This window comes from Psammomys obesus, unplaced genomic scaffold (genome assembly GCF_907164565.1).
Source record: "Psammomys obesus unplaced genomic scaffold, mPsaObe1.curated_primary_1811, whole genome shotgun sequence".
NCBI classification, from domain to species: Eukaryota; Metazoa; Chordata; class Mammalia; order Rodentia; family Muridae; genus Psammomys; species Psammomys obesus.
This window is the reverse complement of record NW_026596079.1, coordinates 33,394-59,725: the sequence shown is the minus strand read 5'-3', so window position 1 is coordinate 59,725 and position 26,332 is coordinate 33,394. Positions and strand designations below refer to the sequence as shown.

Here is a 26,332-nt window from a genome sequence, read left to right as displayed (position 1 = left end):
AGAAAAGAAAAAAGCATTAATAAATTTTGATCTACAATGGCTTTTCTTAAGGATTTTTACAAAACAGGAAAGACTCTAACCTATAGAGGTTTGAGTAAGAATGGCCCACCATCAGCTTATATGTTTGAATACTTGGTCCACAGTGCGTGGAACCACTTGGGAAGAGTTAGAGGGTGTGGCCTTGTTGGAAGAGGGCGTGTCACTGGCTGCAGGCTTTGAGGTTTCAAAAGGCTGTTGCCATTCTCAGTGTGTTCTCTGCCTCCTGCTTACAGGTCCAGATGTGAACTCTCAACTCCTCCAGCAACTCCACCTTCGTTCTCCCACCATGGACTTTAACTCTCTAAAGCCATCAGCCCAATTACACACTTTCTTTTATAGCGTGCTCTGGTCACGTTGTTTTATCACAGGAACAGAGAACAGCCATCTGAAATAATCCAATGTTCTGCTACCTTAAACAGTGGTTTACAACTTGTGGTGGTGCATCAAGGTCTGAATATAATAATCGAAAGATTAACTCAGAATCCAACACATAATAAACCCAAAGCGTCTGCAGCATTCACCCATGTCACTGCCCACCACTCCCTGCAGCCTGGGTTCTGGTACGCATGTACCCGCTGCCTGTACATGCCTATCATGGCATGTAATGTCAGCAGACGCTCCTGAAATACCTCAGTTCAGATGACACTCATTTATGTCACGAATACTAGTGTTTTTACCACTCTTACAGAAACGTCTGGGTTTTTTGTTGTTTTGTTTTTTGTTGTTTGTTTGTATCTTCTGAGACAGGGTTTCTCTGTGTTGCCTTGGCTGTCCTGAACACACTCTGTAGACCAGGCTAGCCTCGAATTCACAGACTCACCTGCCTCTGCCTCCTCAAGTGCTGAAATCACAGGTGTGCGCCACCATGCCCAGCTTCTCTTACAGAAATTAATGGTTTAATCATGAAGACTTAAGAGTTCCCTACCAATGTTCTTCAGCATATATCAAATTACTACATCTATAGATGCACTATTGGAATGTTTGGTTTTTTCAACTTGCTATTTGAGTTGCTAACGTTCCATTTTTAAAACTCACTCAATGAGCTGGGCATAGTGCTACATACCTTTAATCCCAGCACATTCGAGATAGAGGCAGGAGGAACCCTGTGAGTTCAAGGCCAGCCTGGTCTACGCGGTGAGTTCCAGAACAGCCAGGGCTACATAGTGAGACCCTGTCTGGAAAAAGACAAGACCAACCTCCCCCAGAAGAAGCCCACATTCTATAAATTCTGGTTTAGGATTAAGCTAAATTTTCAACGATTTCTGAAATGACCCTAAACATCCTTCGACTACTTTGCACTATAGGTTAATGTGAAGCAGTGTCCTCAGCACTGACAATTACAAACTCAAAATAGCTATGATCTCAGGAAAACAATAGTAATGACCTACACCTGCAGTATCAAGAGTCAGCCAGTATTTGATTTTATATAAAATTAAGTACATCTATCTCATGCAGATATTTTCATCTTTAACAGGCTGTAAAATATATATTTAAAAACCTTTTAAAAGGAACATTTTTAGATTATTTGTTTCATTTTATATGCAAAAAAAGCATTTTGCCTACTTGTAGTCTGTGCACCATGTGCACGCCTGCTGTCTGCAGCCCCTGAAACTGGCGTCAGAGATGGTTGTGACCACCTGAGGGTACTGGGAATAGAACCTGGGTCCTCTGCAAGAACAACTAGAGCTCTTAACCACTGAAATGTCTCTCCTAAAATAAACCTCTTTTGGAGGCTGATCTAATGCTAACTACTGGCCCTCAAGATCTGGTTGCTGCCCACTGGATACACCCATCCTTGTTTGTTTAAGCCCGCCTAAAACATTATACCTGATTGGTTCATTAAATGGCCTGTAACTGGGCAGGGCAGAATGGAGTAGGTGTGGCTAAGGTTCCCAGGCTTCTGAGGATGAGAGAATCACAAGAAGATGGGACAGATGAACAGAAAGAGAGGAGGGAGGAGGACACCATGATATGTTAGTGTGGAGAAAAAAAACCCACATGGGCAAGGAGAAAGGACTCCAATAATGGCATGAAAAGGCCCAGATGAAGAATGAAAGCAAGTATTTATAAGATTATGGATGGAAGATAGGATGGTTAAGGAGGATGGCATTGGATGGGGGCTGGAAGACGGATGGTGAAGTGATTCCGACAGTGTAGGTAGGTACAGATGCCTGGCCCAAGGTAAATATGGCAATTATAAAGCCTAACAGGTACCTGAGTTTTATTATTTATGAAACTGGGTTAGATAATATTGTCACAATTATCTTAGGGCTAATAAGGAATATAATATAGCCAAACACCTTTCTTTTTTTTTTTTTTTTTACAACAACCCTCTTTAAGATTTATTACTAGTTAATGTTTTCATTGTGTATATATTTTATGTACATAAAACCCAGAGTCGTATGAAAAATTCTGGAGCAACCAGAACTGAAAGATAAGATGTTCTTACAAAGACACCACATGCCACACCTCAGTTGTAAGAATCAGAGGAAGCCCGCTGAAGAGAACCAGGACTTCCTCCCTAGCACTCAGACCACCGGAAAGTGCTAAAGGGGATGCAGCCACTAAAGGAGAAAGAGCATCATTATATGAACCAGAAGGCAAGCCCACCAGGCAAGCTATGTGCCCCACCCTCTTCTTGCAATAGCAGATTGACTACAGTCGGGACACCCCAACTGCCTGTATGTGCCCTGACTAGCCTTGAGGTCCACTCCACAGGGAGGAAGGAAAGGAAGCCTAGCTGACAACCTGTATCTGGGAAGGTTGTCGGCCCAGGTGAGGAACTTACTGTAAATGTCTGACTGACATGACTGACTGCTTTCTAAACATTTGTTGTTATACCCACAAAGGCTAATCCTAGTCTTCATCAGAGAATCCCCTCGTTACAACTACTGGTGGTGAATGCAGAGACTCATGGCTGTTCAAGATGCACATGAACACTAACCAGACATTGCTACCACCCCCTCTAAGGCTCAGAGAGCACTGTGGAAGAGGGGGTGGGAAGTATGGAAGAGCCAGAAGGCAGGTGAAGGGCTGCAGAATGCCACTGTCTACATGATGCGACCACTGCAATCATTCACTCACAACAGATGTAGTTACTACAGTCAGGCCCATCAACAATTGGTCAAGGAAAGGGAAGGTGCTCACTAGCCCTACCCTGTACCTCTGAACTACTAGCCACCGACAAATTTTGGGAGAGGGCGAATCACTGTCTTCAGCTGTATATCCTCTGCAGAGTCCACCAGACCCAATGGGTAGCTCCACACCCAGTCACACAAACAGACATGAATGTGAGAGAAATTTGTGGGAAGGAGGTGAGGAAAAAGAGCGATCAGTGTGCACAACATAATATATGAAATTTTCTAAAAACAAATTTAGCGCCAGTGAAATGAAAAATGAAAATTTTCTAAAAACAGATTTAGCGCCAATGGGTAAAGGTACTTGCTACCAAGCATGACAAACTGAGTTCAGACCCTGGGACCCACGGATGGAAAGAGAAGCAACTTTGTAAATTCTCCGACCTCCACATGTGCATCGTATATGCTTATAGGTTTTATTCCTTTTTAATTTTTTTCGGGGGGGGGGGGGGGGAAGGTTCAAGTCAGGGTTTCTCTGTGTAGCCCTGGCTGTCCTGGAATTCACTCTGTACACCAGGCTGGCCTCAAACTCAAGTGATCCACCTGCCTCTGCCTCCCTAGGATTAAAGGTGTGTGCCACCACCGCACGGCTCCTTTTTACCTTTTATTTCTTGTGTATGGGTATTTCACCTGCTTGTCTGTCCGGGGACTAGATGTATGCATTGCCTGCAGAGGTCAGAAGAGGGCGTCAGATCCTCTAGGTCTGAAGTCACAGATGGCTGGGAGCCATCGTGTAGGTGCTAGGGACTGAACCCTAGTCCTCTAGAAGAATAGCTACTATTCTTAACTGCTGGCCCATCTCTACAACCTAAATACTGTTTAAAAATTTTTTTTCATTTGAAAATTCTAGAGCACAAGAGGTTATATATAGAAAAATTGAAGTCTGTCATTCAAATGCCAAGAAGGCTGAAAGGTCTTCATGCAACTCCAGGTTTACGGTTTATGCTCTGAAAGACTCACAGGACCCAAAGCACACCCATCAACAGTTTATACAGCCTTGAAAGGGCTGACTCTCCTCACGTACCCGGTCACTTTAACACTTTACTCTCCTGCTTCTGGATAGTCTGTCAGTAAACACAGAAACTCAGCCCTGCACACCTGTCAGCCATGCTTGCCATGGGTCTCCTGAATGCTTTCTTTATGTGTCACAGCCCCCAGCAACAAACATAGCCTTTGCTGTAGTACTACAATCACCTATTAACTCATTTCACCCAAGGAAATACCATCTTTAGTTTACAAATGAAAAAGTAAAACCAGAAATAACTTGCCCATAAGACACTCAGGTAAATAACTGGAGATGGCATTTGAACCTAGGCAATCTCATACCAGCAGGACTCCTCCAGACTCAGGATTTTAATACAATGTAATAATTGTTTGGTGTGGAAATACAAAGTGTCACCATCTGTCAGGAGTCTGTGCACACATCCCCTGCCACACTGAAAATTCAAGCTACTGTGGCCAGCACTTCATGATTCAAATAAATTCTTCCACTGGGTTTAGTTAAGACATAAAAAAATTTTAAAATAATAACCCTATCCTATAGGTCTGCACCTCATGGTTCCTACTTGTAGTCACTCCTGTTTGCCATTGTTTCCTGAGCCACATTCTCTGGAAAGTAAGATAGACCTATCAACGTATGCTGTTCCCCTAGAGATACTGGCCAGACCTCTCAGGCTAACTGGAGGCCATTCTACAGGTCCCGCATAGGCCCACATCACCTTTCCCAGTAGAGACAGCACTGGCAGCCTAGCCCCACCCCCAGCAGCCACCAACCTAGATCGATGGCTCTTATCAAGATCACAGAGTAACCTAAGCCCCTGGCTAAGCCATCTCTAGACTGCTACAGCAGGCGCTTTCCGCTATCAGCTTGCACAAATGCCTGGAAACCTTACACTGGGTGTGAAGGAAAGAGCAAGAGGCGAAACAACAGAGCATCTGGTACCCTGTCTGTGTCCATTCACTGTTCAGGAAAAAGACTCAGGCCACTACGACAGAGGAACCCTGATTCACCCACTGAGCCTTGGGGGTTAAAATGACTGTGGGATGAGCTGCACTGAGGAAAGCTTGACATCCATCTAGACAGGAAGGTACACCTTCATGGGCCTCATTCTCATTTCCAGGCTACTGTGATGCCGGCCCTCTATGCATTCTTCCTCATGGCAACAAAGTCTACAGCCGAAGTCAACTCTAAAGACAGCGCAAGTCGCAACGGATGCAGTGGTGTGTGCCTTTAATCCCAGCATTCAAGAGGCAGCCAATGAATCTCTTTGCGTTAAGGCCAGCCTAGTGTACCCAGTGAACTTCAGGACCACACAGAGAAACCCTTCTTGAAACAAAGTATCCAAACAGTTTTTTCCCATCTTTAAGTGCATTAGTCTGCAAAGGTAACCGAGCTAGAATCAAGCCTACATTTGAAATCTAATCCTCCACCACCCAGGAAATAAGAATATTTCCTGTGTGTTGAACCATATCTTGTTTCCCATCAGGCCTCAGTTACAGGGAGCCCATGCTCTAGAAAAGAACATCAACCTGGGACTTTCCACAAACACAGGGGTTACATGTGGCTAATGGCAATTAAACCTAACTTTCTCACAACTGGTTCACTGCAAGGCAATGACATTTAATCAAAACAATCCTGGGCACATGGGAGATGTCTGATCTATATGCGATGTCATGAAATAAAAAATCACTGCAGTCAGATAGCGTGTGCAGTGACGCAGGGCAGATCCTGAGGACCAGGAGTAACTAGCTCAATGACAAGGGGGCTATCTCTGACCTGCAGCTTGCCCCACTAGCACAGACAGACAGACAGACAACCCAAAGCAGCTGTCTGGGAAGGGAGAAAGCTGATGGTACTTGTCTTTTACTCCGACAACTCTGTGGTATCACCAGTCAAGGAACTGTAGCATAGTCATGTCAGAGAATAAAGATGTGGGGTGGCTTCGGCAGCACAAATACTAAAATCGGAATGACACAGAGATGATAAGTATGGTCCCTGCGCAAGGAGACACGCAAATTTGTGAGGTGCTCCATATTTTAAACAAACAAACAAAAAGAATAAGGATGCAGTGTAGGTGTTTCTGGTTCTATGAGAAACAAGACAGCACACCATATAAGGCCCAAGACTAACCATTCATCCCCTCTGGACACACAGATACTGTTATCTCAGAAGACCAAAACAAAATCATCTTAATTCAAAAAAGCTAACAAATAGAAATGGGGGATCACATTGACAGGAGAGGATGCCCAGATAGAGCAAAGCTGTGTGAGTATGGTGAGCTGTTAAAGAGGTGGGAAAATGTACAGGAACTGTCTCGAGTGTGGAGCACTCACAACCATCACACCAGTTACCCCGGGAGAGAACGGAAAGCTGGAGGAAGACAGTTTCCACTCCTCAATCTGTGTCTCGTGACCACCCGCGCCCCATGTTACTCACTGCTCACTGTAAACATCTTCTGGCTCTCTGCTTGTGCATAGATCTGCAGCTGCTTCCTGTGGTACTAGGTGGGTCTTCGTGTGTATTAACCATGTGAATATACTGCAGGTTTTTAAATCAACTTAAGCCAGGCGTGGCGGCATACAACTTTAGTCTCACCAGCCAGTAGGCAGAGGAAGGCAGATTTCTGAGTTCCAAGCCAGCCAGGACTACACAATGAAACTTTGTCCCAAAATATGTTATTAAGCATATCAACTATTCCCCCTAACTAAATCCGAGAAGATGCCTTTAGCTTTGATGGTTTTCTTTTGCCTTCCATGATCAATCTACTGATTGATATGTGTTCATCTTTCAATCAACAATGAAATTAGACATACTTCTGAGATAAAACAACAAAATCCAGCCCATTGGGGCTGGAGAGATGGCTAGTGGTTAAGAGCACTGTCTGCTCTTCCAGAGGTCCTGAGTTCAATTCCCAGCAACTACATGGTGGCTCACAACCACCTGTAATGAGATCTGATGCCCTCCTGGGGTATGTGTAAAGATGGAGCACTCATATATAAAATAAATAAATAAACATTAAAAAAAAAAAAAACAGCCCATCATACACACCACAACCAATGATCTCACACAGTTTCCCATAATCTAGCCCACAGGAAAACAAGACAAACACACACACAAAGCCCTAATATGTTTGGCACTTGGAAACACACTGGCTATATCCAAATAACTTAAGAAAGACACTGGGGTTCAGTGCTGCCTTCAAGTTCTACTGGGGATCGTTTTAAGCCAGGCGTGGTGGACACACCCTTAGTCCCAGCACTTGAGAACCTGAAACAAGAGGGAGAAATACTTTCAATATTAAGTATGTGGCATTCAAGGACAATGAAGTACCTATGTGCTCCATTTTTCATCTGTCATACCAGTAATTCCTATGGAAGAACAAACTTAAAAGGCCTTAATAAAAGCCTCTAGATTGGGGGAGGAGTCTCATCTTGTCTCTCCCTAGTCCCACCTCTGAGGACTGGCTGAGGGACTGTATGAGCAGCCTATGGGGAAGCGTTTTACAAACACACCATGAGCTTCATGACCACAACATGCAACGTTAGGCAGCATGTGATTATTGAGGGATGTTTAGAAACACACAGAGTTTTATCTGTTTCCAGTAAGCATTTACTGAGTTGTGACTATTCCCTGGCATTGGGAACTGCAAGCACAAGGCAGCACCAGCTAAGGACTGTGTGAGGTCCATTCTAGTTTTTGTAACCAAGGACTGAGAAAAGCATCCGTAAGCATCACACGCCTCAAACCATTAATGAACACTTTCACTGTCCTTTTAAAAGCGCTTACACTCCAGTAGAGTAAAAGAAAAACACAGGATTCCAAGAACAGTGGTAACTGCAGTGCACTGGCATCTGGGCAGACGGGACACACCATGAGAGGGAAGCATCTCATTAAACATTACGTTTATAACATCAGAGTGAGGAATTAACTTAGAAGTAGAAAACCTGGGCACAAATCCGGATTCAGTTACGTCACAGCCAGGCGGTAGTGCATGCCTATAATCCCAGTACTCAGGGAGGCAGAGGCAGGCAGACCTCCGGATTGAGGCCAGTCTGCTTTACAGAGCGAGTTTCAGGACAGCCAATAGTACACAGAAAAACCAAAAAAGAAAGACTTCACAGTCCCAACATCTGTTGTGCTTAAAACAATGTTAGACCAGATGAGTTGTTTAGGTTGATTCAAGCTCTGGAAAATACTGTTAAATCAAGTTAAGTTTTTATTAACCATCTAAAACTAACACTGAAGCTAAAATCTAAAAGAAGTAAATGAGCCCACCACTAAACCCGAGAGTATCAAAGTAATCCTTAATAGGCTTTTTTTTAATGTTATGCGTATTTTATTATAATTTTTCCTTAATAGGCTTTTAAAACAAAACCTAGAGTGACATAAAGTAAACAGGAGACACAAACACACAAACAGATACAGGGTCATCAATCATCACATCATTTTTAGCCAGTTGACAAAAATCAGTAAGGGTCCCTGATAAGTATCTTTCTAAATAAGCACTGCTACACACAATAACATCTTAAAACTTAAAGCCTGAAGGCAGGTTGTGCCAAGAAAACCAACTGGTCCCTAACACTGTACCAAGCCAGCACAAGGCCAAAGTGCTACAGCAAAAAGACGCACCTAGTACCACAGGAAGCAGCTGCAGACCTATGCACAAGCAGAGAGCCAGGAGATGTTTACAGTGAGCAGTGAGTAACATGGGGCCGGGGTGAACAGAATGTTCATATCTGGGGCACAGCATGCAGCTCCGTTGGAAGACTGCTTGCCTAGCAAGCACAGAACCTTGGGTTCAATACCCAGCACTGCCTAAGTGGAACAAGGTGATGGGTATTTATAATCCCACGGCAAAGAAGGTGGAAGCAGCGAGATCCAAAGTTCAAGCTCACTCTTAGCTACACACCTGGTACAGGGCCAGCCTAGAACACAAGAGATTTTGCCCACCATCCCAATCCCAATCCCAAAAAGGATTGTCTAAAGCCAGATGAAAACCCAAACATGACCAGCAATACCTACCTCAGTCTTCACTGATATTAAATTGGGAGACACCAATCAGCCAACACACCATATAAAACATGCAATAAAGCCTGAAGTACAGCAAACACAAGTATATGAAACCTGCCTAGCACTCCACTCTGGCTGCTTCTCTGCCTCTCTCCTGGAGAAGATGTACAGTACAAAATCTGGTGCTTTCAAGAGAAGCATAACTAACTCCCAACAAGCTCTGCCAAAGCTCCCAGTGTGTGAGGCAGCCATTGTGGAGATCTTCTGAAGTTTCAACAAAGCCTGGTCAAGCCCACTCTACCCAGCACTGACAGTGACAGTGTTCCTGTCAGTTTCCACGGTGTGAGGCAATGAGTTGTGTAATGTGCTGCTGAGAATCACATAGAGTTTCTGATTTTGTCAGACTGCTTTCAAGTCACACAGTCTACCATTCCAACCCATAGAATCCACTGCATCGGGTAACGGCTGTCAACGCTACGTATCCAGCCTGACTAAGGATAAGGGGTCTTATTTGCAGATGCTTTTGTACAGGGGTGGAAAGTTGAGGGAGAAAAAGAAGCTAAGCAAAGACCTACAATCCCTGGTTTCCACCAAGATCATGTCCAAACCTCTCAAGAATTTCTGTGGAGCATGCTGAACTACAGGACAGAGAGAGAGAGAGAGAGAGAGAGAGAGAACAAACTGAAGGCTGAAAGATGAGTGTAAAAGTCCCAGGAGGTGATCTATACAATTAGTTCCATGCTTCAAGGCAGCTGCTTTTCTACTGGCCTCAGCATCCAACGCAAATGAAGGAGGCTCATCACAAAACCCACCAACTTCCTGGGAAATGGAACCAAAGACCTCTTGTCTCTGCTCATCTCCAGAAACTAATCCCTAAATAAGATCCATATAGCCTGCTTTGGAAAACATTCTGACTGTCAGCAATTAATGTCCCCTCCTCCAAACAGCTGCCAATATGCAGAGGAAAAGGCTCTCAAAATAAAGCAATTGGAAGACCTTCCCATGAGCCTCTATTCCTCAAGTGTTCCAACTCAAGCTGCAGCTGGAGGCCACAGGGGGACCCCACAGCCCTGTCTGTAGTTCCTCTAGCTCTGCTAGTACCAATTCTGTCCCCTGTTCTGCCCACACTCACACCCACCTCCAGAAGAGTCCCATAGCCACCAACCCATCCTCCAAATAATTATGCTTTGCTTGTGGTACTTCCAATCAGAATGGGGAGGGGATCAATGCAGCCAGAAAGAAAAATAAACAGAATGTCTCCTTTAAGAGCCATATTGCGCTGGGCACACACAGTGGCATACGCCTGCAATCCCAGCATTCTGGGAGGCAGAGACAGGCGCATCTCAGCCTGGTCTACAAAGCTAGTCCAGGATAGCCAAGGCTACACAGAGAAACTGTCTTGAAAAACAAACAAACAAACAAACAAACAAAAGAGCCATGTTGCCAGCTGGCATCACCTTTAATCCCAGCAAAGGCAGGGAAACAGAGTTTACAAAGTGAATTCCAGGACAGCCAGGGTGTCTCAAAACAAACAAACAAACAAACAAACAAACAAAAAAAGGTCATATGCCTGGAATAACACCTAATATCCAAAGCAAAGATGCTTTCCTCAACAAAGGAACCAGCCCCTATGTGGGAAAGATCCTACATACAAGGATGTTAGTGGGGACTTGAAGCTTTTAAAAAAAGAAAAAGAGTTTAATATACCCATCTCAAAAACTCAGCTTCCTCCCTTGGAAAAACAAGTTTTTTTAAAAAAAATATTTTATGTATACAGTATTCTGCCTGCATTGTGCCTGCATGCCAGAAGAGGACAGCAGATCTCATTATAGATGGTTGTAAGCCACAATGCAGTTGCTGGGAATTAAACTCGGGATCTTTGGAAATACAGTCAATGCTCTAAACCTCGGAGCCATCTCTCCAGGCCCCGGAAAAACAAGTTTTAAAACAGTTAGTCAACCACTATCTTTGATAATTCAAGAAAATTAGCCACTTTGTGATGGCATTTGTCATGAATACTCAACTAAAATTTCTAGATTCCACACAGTGCAAGACAAGTCAAGGGTTCTGTGGCTACTCTCTCTCCTCCACTTAGAACTTGCTGCCTTCACTCAGAATCCAAAATGTCAGGTACCAAACATGACCACTAGCCCTAAGGAAGCCCCTACCTACACTAACTGAAGAAGGCTGGAAGCTGGAAAGCAGGCCAGGGTTACACAGGAACTAGTACAAGGACCTCCAAGTGAAAGCAGAGAGGAAAACAAGGGCCAGAGAGAAAAATGTTTGTAAAATTCTTCTATGAATCTATCTCCAAAGCTGAGATTTCAAAGAAGTATGTCAAACGTCCTCATTTTCAAACACACCCAATATGAGTGATCTGAAAAACAAATAGATACTAATCTTTCTGGGCCCCTCACAGTATCTGCTGAAACTCCTTGGTTGAGAAGGACAGGTCCACAACTGATCAGGTAATTCTAGTGGCAAAGGTGGAGCTATCACTCAGCCACAAATACAGACTCTCTGGGCAGTATGATAAAAAGGCAGGCCAAGAAGCTGCTTCAATGAACCTGACATCTTAGTTCCAAATGCCTTTCTCACTGCTGTGGCTCCTGTTTTCCTTAATATACTATCACAAAGGCACTTTCACACACACACACACACACACACACACACGCAGTCAATTAACATCTGAGCACAGGAAACCAAATATCAGGTTGCCATGCCCACCCAACGCATTTGGCAATTCAATTCCACCCCAGCTTCTGTTTTCAGAAAGCCTCTTCTCACCTCTAACCCTGACACCAACGTAGAGAACCAATAACACACACAGGAGCACACAACACCCAACCTTCACAGGAGCTTCAAGGCACACTAAGGGCCAGACCCTCAGGGAAAATCTGGGGAAACAATTAAAGCCATCTGTGAGCTGCAACTGAGAAACAGAAGACAAATCTTAACTCCTACAAGAACAAGGTTCCTTGGCCACTTGGGGCAGGCACAGTATTGAAGCCTATGGGCCCCCAAGGACGTCACAGTCTAGGCAAAAGAGGAGGAGCAGACATCTGATCAAATGCTAATCTACAAAATCCTCTAAAGGAAACAGGGTGTGAGGACTAGAGTTCAGATCTCTAGATCCCACATAAATGTCAGTGAGTGTGGGAGCCAGCCTGTAATCTGAGCGTTAGGGAGGCAGAGGTGGGGAGCTGCACCCAGCAAGCTCACTAACTAGACTAGCAGCAGAGGCTCTCAGTTCAGCAAAAGACCTACCTGGGTGTATAAGATGGACTGTGATCATGGCAGACCACAGACATTAATTTCAGGCTTCCAACTAGCATGTGCACCAGTGAACATACAAACACATGCCAACATATACACACGTGTGTACACAAAGCACACACATATGCATAGCAAGAGAAAACAGAAAACAACAACAACAAAAGCTTACCACTGGGTAGATGGGAGTAGTCAGGAGGCATCAGGGACAGTCAACAATTAAGCAAGTCTTAAAGACTGGGCTTCACAAATAAGGGAGAAGGAGGCAGGGGCAAAGGCACAGAGAAGAAGCACAAGTTTCCTGAAAAAGAACAGAAACAAAGTGGAGGAACACTTCCCTCAGAAACTGCAAGAGTCTAAACATAGACATGGAGACAGAGTGTAGGGGGAAAAAAGGTCTGGAACGCTGGGCAGACCAGACCAGAAGAACTCAGTAGACACAACAGGAGAATGGACTTGATCCTGGGGCAAGGAAAGGCTCCAACAATATTTTAAGCTGACTTAACAGCAGATTCGCTTTTGGGGAATATCGCCTATCAACAGTCTGAAACTGGTTTGAAGACACTGAGAAAACAGAGGTATCCCTGTTCAATTCACAAACTCGAGCAATAATGAAATAATGGAACAAACAAGACAGCAAGCAATCTACTTAGTGCAACATAGTTATCCAACAAATACATATGTACTGATCCTGTGTCCCAGGCTCTCTGGAAGAACAGCAGCCAATCTGTCACCCACAGGAAGGCTCCCCTGAACTCTACAGACTAGCTACACTGCCCTCAGCCCCAGCAAGAACCAAGATATTTCAGTAGCCTTTGCTTCTTAGACAGGAGACGTCACTCTCTTCTTCTCCCTGGATATAGTTCAACACGCCACTCACCTCTCACAGTACCCAACTCTGGTACTTAATCGGAAGCACATTAAGCACTCCATGCTCATCAAGCAGTAAGCAGGAACTTATTGAGTGCTGCACAGCAGAATATAAGGAGGGCTGGGAAGCAATAGTTAGCACTGATGGGCACTTTAAATAATCTCAATTACTCATTGTCCTAGCTCATAAGCATTAGTTCTCCAGGTCACAGATGTGTGTGCAAGAACTCAGGACCTTGCCAAGAGTTGGTAAATGGAGAAGCCAGGACTCAAATGCAAACAGGGAAAACTGAGTGGCATTTACCACACCACCTGTAAAATACACAGATAACAAATGTTTCTACAGCAATCTTGGTAATAACAGGCTCTCCCCCTTTAAAGAAAGAGGTAACCCTTTAAAGTCTCAGATCAGGGGTTAATCACTCAGAAAGGTTGGACACAACTAGATGATAACAAATGGAACCTCCAAATGCTAAAAAAAAAAAAAAAAAAAAAAAAAAAAGTCAAAAACATTCAGGATCAGCAACTGAAGAGATGGCTCAGAGGTAAAGAGCACTGGCTGTGCTTATGGAGGTCTGGGGTTGCATTCCCAGTACCTATACTGTGACTCACAACTCACAAGCCATACTTAGCCCCAGTTCCAGGAGACCCAACAGACACACATTTGGTACACATACATGCATAACAAGAGTTCATACACACAAAGTAAAATAAATTAAAAAAAAAAGAAAGAAAGAAAGAAAAGAAAAGTTAAGTTTAGGCTCACATAATTAAAGCAACCGGCCACAATCCATAGAAATTCCCCCTCCATACACACTCCCCTTGGGGTCCCTAAGATATTGTTTGGGTGGGAAATGCCCTGCTGCTCCCTCACACTCTCAGCTGAGTTCGCAAACCATTTGCCAACCCAAATTACAGAAATATGTCCAGGATTCACGTGGCAGTTCTGATCCGATTTGTCCCAATCCTGGCTCAAGCAGCTTTGCACTACCCCCTAACCAGATCAGCATCGGCCAATGGGCTTACTCCAGCTGATCTGCGATGGATTAGATAATGAAACCTTAGCCATGTAAGCTGCCCGCTCCTACTGGGGCGCCGGGGAAAAGAATGAGAAACTCAATACTCCTAGAGGCCACCTCAACACCACATGCACTCGCCATGCCTCTCTCCATGTCCACTCATGCTCCAGAGGCTGCCATTTCCTTTCCACCATCTCTATGGCTCTTCCCCTCCTGTCTCTACAGGAAGTTTAGTGTGTCCCCGAGTAAGGTGTTAATGATGTTGTGTCAAACATATAACAAAAATTCAAACAAATCACTCACTAAACAAAATTAATTCTGAAATTAAAGCCCAACAGCCAGTGAAGGCCTGAGAGATATCAGAGCGGCCCATCACCAGCGCCGTTACATGAAGCATGTCTACAGGAAGAAGGACTCTGCTTTTCTTTTCCCTCATCCTGTAACCTCGGGGCCTGTCTGCACTAGTCTGCTTTATAACAAAATGAAAGTTCAATCTCTAGTCAGCTTAGGTTACATTCACACGTCAGTGCCAAAGAGAAAACAATAACTAGATGGTTCCAAGAGGGAAAGGAGCTAAGACGTCCCCTTAGCCTGAGCTACCCAGAAGAATAATTCTTCTTGTAAATCAAATACATCCCCAGGTTTACATTTCTGGGCTTCCACGTAATACATTAAAAGAACATTAAAAAAAATAATAATGAATTCTGTGATTATGCCTCAGTTTTCTTGATCTCAAAAATGTTCTCCCAAAATTCAGTGGACATGGCAGAACCATGGTGGTACACGTCTTTTAATCCCAGAACTCAAACTCAAAAGGGAGAGGCAGGTAGGTAGATCTCTTAAGAGTTTGAGGTCAGCCTGGTCTACAGAGTGAGTCCAGGACAGCCAGGACTGCACAGAGAAACTCTGTCTCAGGGGTGAAAATTTTTTTCAGTGGACGCCCTAGCTCCCAGTGAGACAATATTTGGAGATAGTCTTTGGAAGATATGAGGATTCGATGAAGTCGTGAGGGTGGGGCCACTGAGATAAACAGGATTACATAGCTCTCACTCTCTGTACCACTGATGCACTCAGCAAAGGCCACTTCAGCACATAGCCGGAGGGTAATATTTGCAAGCCAAGAAGCAGACCCTCACCAAGTCCCAGACATCCTGGCACCATCATGATCTTTCAAAGCTATGAGATATATCTGTTATTTAGCAGCCTGAGAGAAATGAGTCAGAGAGAAATCAGGTTTGTCATTTAAGTGAGATACTGTCCTTGAAATTACTTGTAGGGAAAGCACACTGTTGAGTAACTTTACTGAGAGTAGCACAACACCCAGCTTCAGAACCAAAAACACAAATGAGGGTCCAAATAGATAACTACCGAGAAGGAGATCAACCCAGAAATGCGAAAATAGGAAGATACCGCAAACAGATGTGCAAACAGATACCGCATTCACACACAGAAGCCCTTCCCTAAGACCAGGAAGAGCTTCCCTATTGGAGTCACTGAAAATGAGCTACACCTGACAGCCAAAATCTATAATCCTAGCTACTCAGGAGGCTGACTGGGACAGCAGGCCTGCCTACGCCATAGGGAAAGTTCAAGGCCAGCCCAGGCAAAGTAGTAAAATACAAATCAAAATGTAGAGTGAAAACAGGGCTGGGAATAGAGCTCAGTGGTAAAATACTTGCCTAGCATGCTCAAGGGTTTGAATCTCCAGTACTGAAAAAAACAACACTCTCACAGACTACAGGTGGAGCTCAGTGGTAGGGTAATCACCAAGCAAGCATGAGACCCTATGTTCACTCCCCAGCCATGTATGGGTTTACACACTAAGACACAAGTACATGTACACACTTGTTCACAGTGCTGAACTCACTTGGCTGCTGTGGATTGATGACTGGTCAGAAACAGTTACCGGGCCACAAAATCATCACATATCAACCTTTCACTGCCAAAAAGACTTTTACTGAAGGTTCTCAGTAATAATTAAAGCTCACCTTACAAAGCAGCCCAATTCCTAGAAGGCTACCCAAAAACACAGGTTTTGATAATTAAATTGTTTGCAATCCCTAAAAGGCTGACTGAAAGCATCCCTTGGTGTGTGTGGTTGAACCTCCATGTGACGCACATCAGCCGTGCTGAAAGTGAGGTGACTGGCTAACATCTACACACGTGGCACTTACAGTAACTGTTTCCAAGCTCCATATTTAACAGTTACACTTCTCAACCCATGCTTCAGTTTTGACACTGACTCCATCTTTTCCCTCCAACTCCACAGTCCAGATTTCTCTGCTTCTCTACTCTCCCTCAGGCTTCTTCTCCCCTCATGAGGCTTCTGTGTACTGTTCTAAAGAGCACTAAGCCTTCCTCTCTCCCCCAGGTTCCTTCTGAGCCCAAACTCTCTGGAGCCCCAGGACTCTACTTTAGAAGGATGATAAAGGATGAAGTAAAAAGTTTAGTGACCCAACTAAAACTCAGCCTTGGAACTTAAGTTTAGGGTTGTAGTTCCATTTAGTAAGTAGTCTTTGGGCATTAAAAAATCAACTACAGCATTCTGTTAAAAAAAAAAAAAAAAAAAAAAAAGATTAATTCTTTGCACTCTAAGGTACTGAGTAATTCTGTTATATTTCCTTCACTCAGGAATCTCATGATTATTTTAATCCCTGGGTTATTTGTAAGTGGTAAATTTAAGCTTCAATTTAATAGACATTGAACATTTATTATAAACCCAGGTATTATGAAGAATAAACAAAGGAAATACAGTTTCTTCCTTGTAGAAGCTTACAGTCTAAGGAAGTAGGCACAATAAAGCCTCTAATAACAATAAAAGATGAAGCATAAGTACAGATAAATACACCAGGAGGCAAAGGCAGAGTCTAACTAGTGCCAATTATGCTGTCAGAAGTCTTCAAGGGCCCAGCTCTGACTTCAGAAAAAACCCCAGCTGCCTTCAAATCCGTAAAATGCTATATGAAGATAAGCTAGCTTCTTAGAGCCTCCAGGCTCTTCTAAAGTGCTGATGTTATCTCCTGGGAAGACCCATGCACATTCTGCCCCAGCTACTCTGGCCTCCCGGTCAGCACACCAAGCGGCTTCTCTCCCAATGCTTCAGCTCTCTGGGTTCCTCTTTCCTAAACCACTGAATAGCCTGAATCTTCCCTAAAAGCTCTGAATGACCCACATCTTCACTTCAAAGGTCACCTACAGAGAGACCTTCCTGAGCCACCTCTAAGGTTCTCTATCCCTTTCCCTGCTTAATTTTCTCACATGCTAACAAAAACTGCTGATTTGTCTCTTTCCATAAAATAATCAAAAAAGTAGGGTTCCTTTATATATACCCGAGGGTTAAAACAGTGCCTAAACACCACCAGAGGCAGAGCTCTGTAAATTCAAAGTTAGCCTGGTCTACATAGCAAGTTCCAAGACAGGACTAAATAGAGATCCTGTCTCAAAAAAAAAAAAAAAAAAAAAGTGCCTAAGAGAGTCACAGCTGCTTGAAAAACATTAGTTAAAGAAGTATTCAACATCCACAGGTTTTTTTGTTTGTTTGTTTAAACTGTCATTCATTTGTCTCTTTACCCAGGTCAGACGCACAGTTAGGAAAGGGAACTTAGCTTAAGGTTTTAAGAAGGCAACCTAGAAATTGTTTTATACAAACACTTTTCTAAATAAGAAAACAGAGGTCCCAAACATGGGTTTTCCCCAGGATAATACAGCTAGCTGAAAACAGAGGACTAAATCAATTATGATGTCACCTGTGTGACCTGGCATAGGAGAACTACTATAATGAGTTGGGCATGGTAGTGCATGCCCATAATCTCAGCAATCTACTGGGAAGGTAGGTACAAGCAGGAAAATCAGGAGTCCAGGAGTTCAAGGTCATCCTCAACTACCACAATGAGTTCAAGACCAATCTGGGCAACAAGTAAGAACCTGTCTCAAAAACATACATACATACATACATACATACATACATACATAAATAAATAAATAAAACCTACGATCCTATGACTGTAAAAAAGGAAAAGTAAAGACTACCCATAAATACAGAGTAAAATAATTCTCTGTGGGATATGTCTAAGTTATCCAATTGCACCCTAAGGACCTAATTCACTCCTTCCTCTGCACATCCCAAAGTCCCCATGCACTACTCCATTTCCAAGTATCTCTATCCTTAGCCAATGTGAAGGCAGTCAGCAAATAACAGGCCCTGGCAGAAGGGAAAGAAAAGAGAACTCACTATTAACTAAGCCTGACACAGGTTTAAAAAAAAAAAAAAAATCACACATGTACTCAGATATGTGCTCACTCCAAGCGAACACGCCCATCAGCATCTCTAGTGGGTGGTCCTTTACCATCCAGTGCTAACCCAGCTCACTTTAAGTCTCCCCATTCTTCTCTGGCTCTGAGATTGAACTCACAATCCCTCTGCCTAACAGACTTCTTCTAAGGGAAACAGAAGCCAGCAAGGAAAAGAATTCAAAAATAAACACCCAGGGAGTTCCTTTTACCCAAATCAACAGAGGTAACATAACAGGGTGGATTCTGAAAAGGAGACAAGAGGCATACAGCAAACATGCCAGGCTTTTAAGTACAGCTCCTTCCCTGCCACAGGAAGTCAGGCAGAGCACAGGAAGTCTTTCAGCACTGCAGAGATTTCCAAGAGTGGTGTAATGGAGAGAGCACAGGAATAGGAATTAGAACCAGCTAACTGGGTGGCTTTGGGCAAGTCACTAGTCTTCTCTGGACTTCTAATTCCCTATCTGTAAAAAATGAGATTGTTAAAACCTGCTGGAACTTGAAGACATCCTTCCCTACCACAAGTTTAAAAAAAAAAAAAAAAAGATACAAAGTATTGACTCTCCACCAAAAGTGCACGTAAGCCATCTGCTTAACTCTTCCAAGAGCAATAGACTGAGAACCCCTGGTAAAAAAAAAAAAAAAAAAGATGATGGCGTCTCTGGTCCCTTCCATCTCTAACATTCTATGGTTCTAAAAGAATTAGAAAGCATCCCGTTGCTGCTGTGAGCCTCTCCATTTCATGGCCAATAGTTTCTAAGCAGAGACCAAATCCTAAAGCCTATAAAGGATTCATGCCCTTCAAATTAAGTATCAATATCTTTGTCATTCCTTACCCTCATCGGTCGAGCTTACCCTCGAGGCCACAACTCAGAAACCGGTCTTCTAACAGCCCTATATTTTTTTTTTCTTTTCTACCCCAGGACACTAAGGAGCAACTCCGCAATGGGTAAAGCACAGAAGAGACATGTCTCTCTCCAGACTTAATGACACGCCGCACAAAACTGAGACTGAGCATCACACTACCAAACTCCGCGGACTTCTCAACACTCCTTGTGTAATTGACTGAACCCACAAGCTAAGCCACATCCCCTTTCGGGCTCTCTCCAAGAGTTGGCTAGCTTTTCAATCTGTCCTCCACATGCCGCTCCCCTTTCCCCATCCCAGTGTGCGCCCAGGGTAAACCACAAGGCGCCCCCTCTTCTCGGGAGCTTTCCACCAGATTCCCTCGCTCTCGGCTCGGCCCAACAGCTCTCCTCCGGACAAACAGACCCAAGAGACCCCCAACTTCTCAAGGAACTAAGGACGGGCTTTAAGAAATGGACTGCATCCCATCCCTGTTCAATTTCCCCAACTCCAAAAAGGAAATCCCATCCCCTCGCGCTGCCTCCGGGGCCCCTTAGGAGCCCAGCCCCTGCACCGGGCCCCAAGCCCACTCTCCAGCCAGGCCCACCCGGCGCCCCGAGGCCCGAGCGCGCTGCGGCCCGCCGTAACCGGGCGCCCGTCCCGCGCGGTCACCTGCATCCCGCCGTCGGCCGCCTCCTCGGTGCGCGGCCGCTTGCTCAGGCCGGGCTCGGGTCCGTCTGCCCCCGCTCCGGGCACCGGCAGCTCCAGCTCCGACTCCCGCTTCATGCCCCGGGCGGCGGCGCCGGGCCCGAGCTGTGGCGGCTGCTGCTGCGGCTGGCCACCTTCCGCCATCCGCCCGCGCCCCCTTCGCCTCCGGGAGCCGGGCGACCCGCGACAGGCCACCTCCCCCTGGGCCTCGGCCCCGACTGTCGCGACAAGCGGGCGCGCGCCGGCCCCGCCCCCCGCGTGCGTGAGTGCGTGCGCGCCGGCCCGGAGCCCGGTTTTGACTTCGACTCCGGCTTCACGACCGCTCCGGCTCGGGTTATGGCTTCGGCTCCGGCTCCGGCTCCGGCTCCGGCTCCTGCTCGGGCTTCGCGCCGGCCGCTCGCTCGCCCGCACGCACGCACGCGCGTGCGCCGCTCCCTCCGTCCCTTGGCCCTTCGGTCCCGCGCTCCCTCGCCACTCGCCGGCTGCGCGAGGAAGGGGGCGGCCCGGGCTCCCAGCGTGGGGAGGGCTGTTTATTTAGGAGGAGGAGGAGCGCGAGGCCGCAGCGAGCTGACTGGTCGGGATTCTCTGTCCCGCCACTGTGGCAGCGCCGGGAAGGCGGGGAGAGAGAGAGAGAGAGAAAGGAGGGAGGGAAGGAAGGACCTGGAGGTGTGGGACTCGGGCCGCCCGCGCGAGAGGAGGCTGTGCCTAGGGGGCGTGGCTACGCCCCTCGGCAATCTTCGCCGCCTCCGCGCGGGCCGCCCGCGGGAGGCCGGGAAGGGATCGGAAAAGCTCGGGAATCTCCGGGATGCTCGGGGACTCTCAGAGAGGAAAGGGTCCGCCTTTTTAGGGCGGTGGCCGGTGGGCGGAGCTTGGAGGGTCGGAGTACGGGGTTGCAGCTCCGGCTAGCAGCGCTACTGCGACGTGGTGACCTGATCCCTCTCATCTGGCTGCCTGGGATTTGGGGGAAGGGGAGGAAGAGGAGTAGAGGGGCACTGTGCGAGAGGAGGGCCTCTTTGCCCAAGAAGAACTGGAAAGTCGGGAATGAAGGCTCCCATACATACTTTTCTGAGAAATTCTGCTATGAATAGAATAATCGCATCCCTGTTAATAACTCCTGATGTTACTGGGAGTGATGGCACACACCTTTAATCCCAGCACTTGGGTAGCAGGAGTTTGAGGCCAGCCTGGTCTACATAGTTCCAGAACAGCCAGGGCTACACAGACAAACCCTGTCTCGAAAAAAAAAAATAAATAACCAAAAGTAGTAATAATTAATAATGATGACAATGCTTGATGTTTTTAAGAGTTTTATGCATTCACGGAAAACCTTTTTGAGGCTGACAGTTGAAAACTTGCTTTCAATCCAATGCATGAACCTAAATTTGCTCAAGTCCTGAAGCAGAAAATGTGGCCAGTCAGATCCCATTCCCTTGTTTTAACTCCTTGCTGCTTGAGTAGCCCTTCATTGCTTATCAGCTTCTTGCAGTTGGGTCTGGTCTGTCCAGGAGGTTTTCTCTGCCTGATTGTAAATGGAAACTGGTTCTTCCTCTCAGGGTCCTATGCTGTGATGGGTACATTGTAAGGGGATGATTCACAATAGCCTAACTTTTAGCCTTTCCTTGGGTGCTACTTTATTTTTGTTGTTGTTATTGAGATTTTATTAGTCCTTTTTTTTTTTTCAATTTATTTTATTTTACTTAACCAGTTTGCAGTCTGATCAAAAGCTCCTCCCTCCTCCCAGCCCTGCCCTCACACAGCCCCCCATTCTATCCTCTCCTCCTGAGAGAAGGGGAGGCCCCTAAGAGATATCAGCCCACCCTGGCACCTCAAGTCACAGCAAGAATAAGCATAGCACATTCTCCCACTGAGACCCAACAAGGAAGCCCAGCTTGAAAAGGGATCCAGACGCAGGCAACAAAGTCAGAGAAAGCCTCTACTCTCTACTCCTGTCTTGGTCCTGCTTGCTTGCTGCTTTAAACAAACTAATTTTTTCTGTTTGGATCCCAACTGCAGTATCTGTAAAATAATCGTTTGGGTCAGTTGTTCCCAACTAGGGAAGGTTTCTTACCCTTCCAACATCACTTGATAAATTTTATTTTTCACAAATGAAAGCTGCTGTTGGCCTCCAGTGAATAGAGGCTGGGAATGTTGTTCAAAACTCTACCATGCGCAGAACAGTCCCTGCAAGAGAGAGTTGTCCAAACCAGAATGTCAATAGTTCAGAGATTAAGAAACCCCAGGTCAGATGATGTCTAAAGTCAATTGCAACCAGTCTATGACTTGGCCTTTGAACTTTAAATGAAGCACCTAAAAATGGATGGAATGATGAAGATGTCTGCTTCAGAGTCAGAGCAACCTAAAAAGGCCCAATGCTTTACCACCTACTGCCCATGTAATGGTGGTTAGAAGTTCCTTCGGAAAAGCTGGCATTTAAACCCAGCACTCAGGGAGGCAGAGGCAGCCAGACTGCGGTAAATATGAAGCCAACCTGGTCTACAAAGCAAGTCCAGGACAGCTGTAGCTACACAGAGAAACCCTGCCTCAAAAAACAAAAAAAAACAGCTTTGATCATGTGATGACTTGAGTCAAAAAAGTTCCCCAAAGCTCATTCCGTGACCTCTGATAGACTTGTGGCAAGTGTTTGGATCAAAAGGAGCTAATCACTAGACCCAATGACCTAAGCAGTCAAGTAATGCATTGACTGACTTGTGACTGGGGGATGGTAAAAACTGGAAGGTGAAGACAGATTGGAGGAAGTGGGCTGCCAGGGGCAGGGTCTCAAAGTGTGTCTCTGTAGGCCCCAGCCTCTTCCTCTGTCTGTCTCCATCACCACCAGTCTACCTGGAGGTGAGTTTCTTTGTTCCAACGCATAATCCCTGCTGTGGTATTAGTTATGCCTCACCTTCCTCACTCACAACAGGAGCCACCAAGTGACCCTGACCTGAAAGCATGAGGCGAAATTAAAGCCACCCTTACATTGCTTTCTCAGGTGCTTCGTCATGGAGAGGAAAAACTGACCAACAGGACCACGATAGCCTGTCTAAGCCTGTGTTACTTACCAACACTGTTGTGTATGTGTCGGGAGGCATGTAGGTGTAGGCAGCTACACGCCACAGCACACACGTGGAGGTTAGAAGACAACCTTCAGAGTTGGTTCTCTCCTTCCACCGTAGGTTCCTGGGATCAAATTCAGGTCATCAGGATTTCACAGCAGACACCTTTACCCAATGAGCCATCATTACGACTTTATTCACATTGTAAGTCAGAGTAACCAAATATATGTTCCTTATCAAAATCAAAACCTCATCATCGATATTTTCTTTTTAAGGTTTCTGAGTGTTGTATACCACAAGCTCCCATGATCTCTCTTACTAGGTAGCTAGTCTTGAATAATCCATTCAAGGAAGGGCATATATTCCAACTTAATGAGCCTGTGTCCTTCCCATGCCGACACAAACACTGCTGGCTCACACTTAGCCAGTATTTCTGGATCCGACTGTGGCGGTTTGAGCAGACACAGCAAGAATGAGAACCTTAGCTGAAATTTCAAGGGTGACTCCAGAAGAGCTGCAGTAACCCATCCGACCTTCAGATGTCCAGCAAAAGAAAGGGTTAATTATTAGTCTTGCGATTGCCATGTGAGGTGGCTTGCATGAGACTAGGAGACTCGGGTGGGACAGACAAAGCTCTACAAGTCGTGGATGTAACCACTAATGTCACGCCAATTACTCATTTCTACTAGGCCTTGCATCTCTCCTTTGTAAGATGACAATACTAACAGTCATGATGTCTTTCTGAGCATTAAATGGAAGCACTTGACAGAATGCCTAGCATAGTAACTGCTTAATAGGTAGTAATTATTTCTCAACTAATTCATACAGTGCCAATAAGCTATTGGCCAGGAGCTCATGGGGCTGGGGATGGAAACCCAGACATCTCCTTATATTACTGTTTTCACCACCAAAGTGGGAGCCCGCCTGTCTACCAGCTCTATGTGTAGAATTAGAGTCCCACTTAAGTCAGGGATCTCCTACTGGCAGTAACAAACAGATCAAGCCTGATCCTGTCCACATGACCATGACAGCTTGAAGGAAAACCCAGTGTCTCTGGGCTAACCTATGGAGCAACAGTTAACTTTTCTTTTCAAACGTAAGCACATAAATATTTGGTTTATTAATTTTTTTTAACTTGCTAAACTGGTATCTTGAGAACAATTCTCCCCTCCCTACCTGCTTTGCCAAATTTCTGTCATCTAAATGGCGTCAGATCCTTGAGAAATAAGATTTTGGGAACAGAGGTGCTTTTCACTCAAATTATAGCTACTCAGCCAGCACCCAAGTCCTTAAGAAGTAGAGCAGTGCTGTAGAGATGACTCAGAGGTTAAGAACTGTTCTTAACTGTCGCTGTTCTTTCAAAGGGCCTGAGTTCAATTCCCGGCAACCACATGGTAGCTCACAACCATCTATAGTAAGATCTTGTATAAAGGCAGAAGGTTGTATAAATAAATCTTAAAAAAAAAAAAAAGAAGAAGAAGAAGAAGAGGTAGAGCAGTGAAGTACAGAAATGTTGAGATGATTTAGAACAAAGAGAAATAGGACCATGCTTTGTAAACACACATAAGGCATTCAGAGAATAAAGAGAGACTAGAAGGGACCGGAGAGATGGCCCAGCAGCTGACAGCACTTGCTGCTCTTGCAGAGGACCTAGGTTTTATTTTCACCACTCAGGTGGTAGCTCACAACACAGCTCCCAGTCTGTAACTAATTGCAGGGGATACAACCCTCTTCTGGCCTCTGAGGACAATATACACAGACATAAGCAGACAAAAACATATACACATATACCTGTATGTATAAAATGAAAATAGAGCTTAAAAAAAGTAGAATAGGCTAGAAGTCGGCCAGTGAACATGTCAAACACACCTGTAACTGCAAAAAGACAGCTCATTCCATTTCTTATATTCTCAAGCTACTTGTTTGGAAATAGATACATTGTATATCAGTCTCCTCTGAATTCAAACGTTCTTTGCTAGAGAACCAAAGTCAAGAAGATAAACAACTCCCAGGTCTCAGGAAGGCCCTGAAACTTAAAGGATTCACAATGTCCCCTCCCCAAAGGCTGTCTAAACAGTAGGTTCCCCAAAGATTATCTGACCTGTGGAACTGCCTTCTAAATCCTGCAGCGAGCTCCAGGGATGCAGTTTTTGTGAGTCATCATCCATGTTAGAATGAGTTTTTCTTTGGTGCACCTGCCTTTGAGCTGTCTGTGTTGCTGATGGTCAACTCCTCATCCACACTGCTGTTACTAGCCCTTGTAAATTTACTGGCTCTCAAGCTAGACCTGAGTGGAATTGTTTCCTTGGTCTATCATTGATGCCCTTTCTGGGGTGAATACATGTTTATTTACATCACTCCAGGAAAAGTCATACAACAAAGCATGAAATAGTACGGAAGAAAATAACACTGAGAAAACATATACATACATATATGCATATAGATATACATTTATACATACATACATATATATTGGTGGAAGGAAGTTGAGAGAGGGTTTCTCTGTGTAACCTTGGCTGCCCCTGGACTCATTTTGTAGACCAGGCTGGCCTCAAAGTCACAGAGATCCACTGCTGAGATTAGAGGTGTGTGCCACCACGCCCAGCTGAAGAATATTTTCGTGAGGAATGGCTCCATGCTTAAAGTACCTGCTGCATTAGCTTGAGAACACGATTTCAGAGCTGAGCATGAGAGCCCTTCAGTAATTCCAGCACTCCAGAGGCAGAGACAAGAGATATCTGAGCCAGACTAGACTCCAGCAATGAACTCTGAATTCTATTGAGAGACCTTGTCACAATGAATGAGGTGAGGAGTGACTGAGCAAGACTCTCAGGTCTCCTCACACACACATGCACATTCACACACACAAATGCTCACATACCAAACACACATGTGTATGCATGGGGGGAGGAGAATATTTTTATCATTCTTTGGCCATTCAACTAATATCAAGTTCAGTCCCTGTTCTTATTTTAATATCCACTGTACCCCTGAGGGCATTAAATGGGTTTCTGGAGTATAGAAATAGATACAAAGTTGCTTGAAAGAAAGGGAAAAAGAATTTCCTGGAGAAGAAAAATATCTGAA

General features: G+C 45.0%; 1 protein-coding gene and 1 non-coding gene across 11 annotated transcripts in view; one reads left to right on the top strand and one right to left on the bottom strand.

Moving 5' to 3' along the window:
- Rbfox2 (RNA binding fox-1 homolog 2) overlaps positions 1–20,680 on the bottom strand; it is a 234,783-nt gene extending 214,103 nt beyond the window's left edge. For 8 of the 10 annotated variants that reach the window (XM_055626305.1, XM_055626310.1, XM_055626306.1 and 5 more), the window contains exon 1: positions 20,157–20,680. In XM_055626305.1, coding sequence (XP_055482280.1) covers positions 20,157–20,336 — 180 coding nt within the window. In that variant the 5' untranslated portion in view covers positions 20,337–20,680. The remainder of the gene's footprint in view (positions 1–20,156) is intronic. The other 2 variants (XM_055626311.1, XM_055626307.1) reach the window with 2 other exon arrangements.
- LOC129690930 (U6 spliceosomal RNA) lies at positions 6,113–6,215 on the top strand. Its single transcript, XR_008722383.1, has one exon. It is a non-coding gene; the product is annotated as a U6 spliceosomal RNA (small nuclear RNA).
- Positions 20,681–26,332: the final 5,652 nt, after the last annotated feature.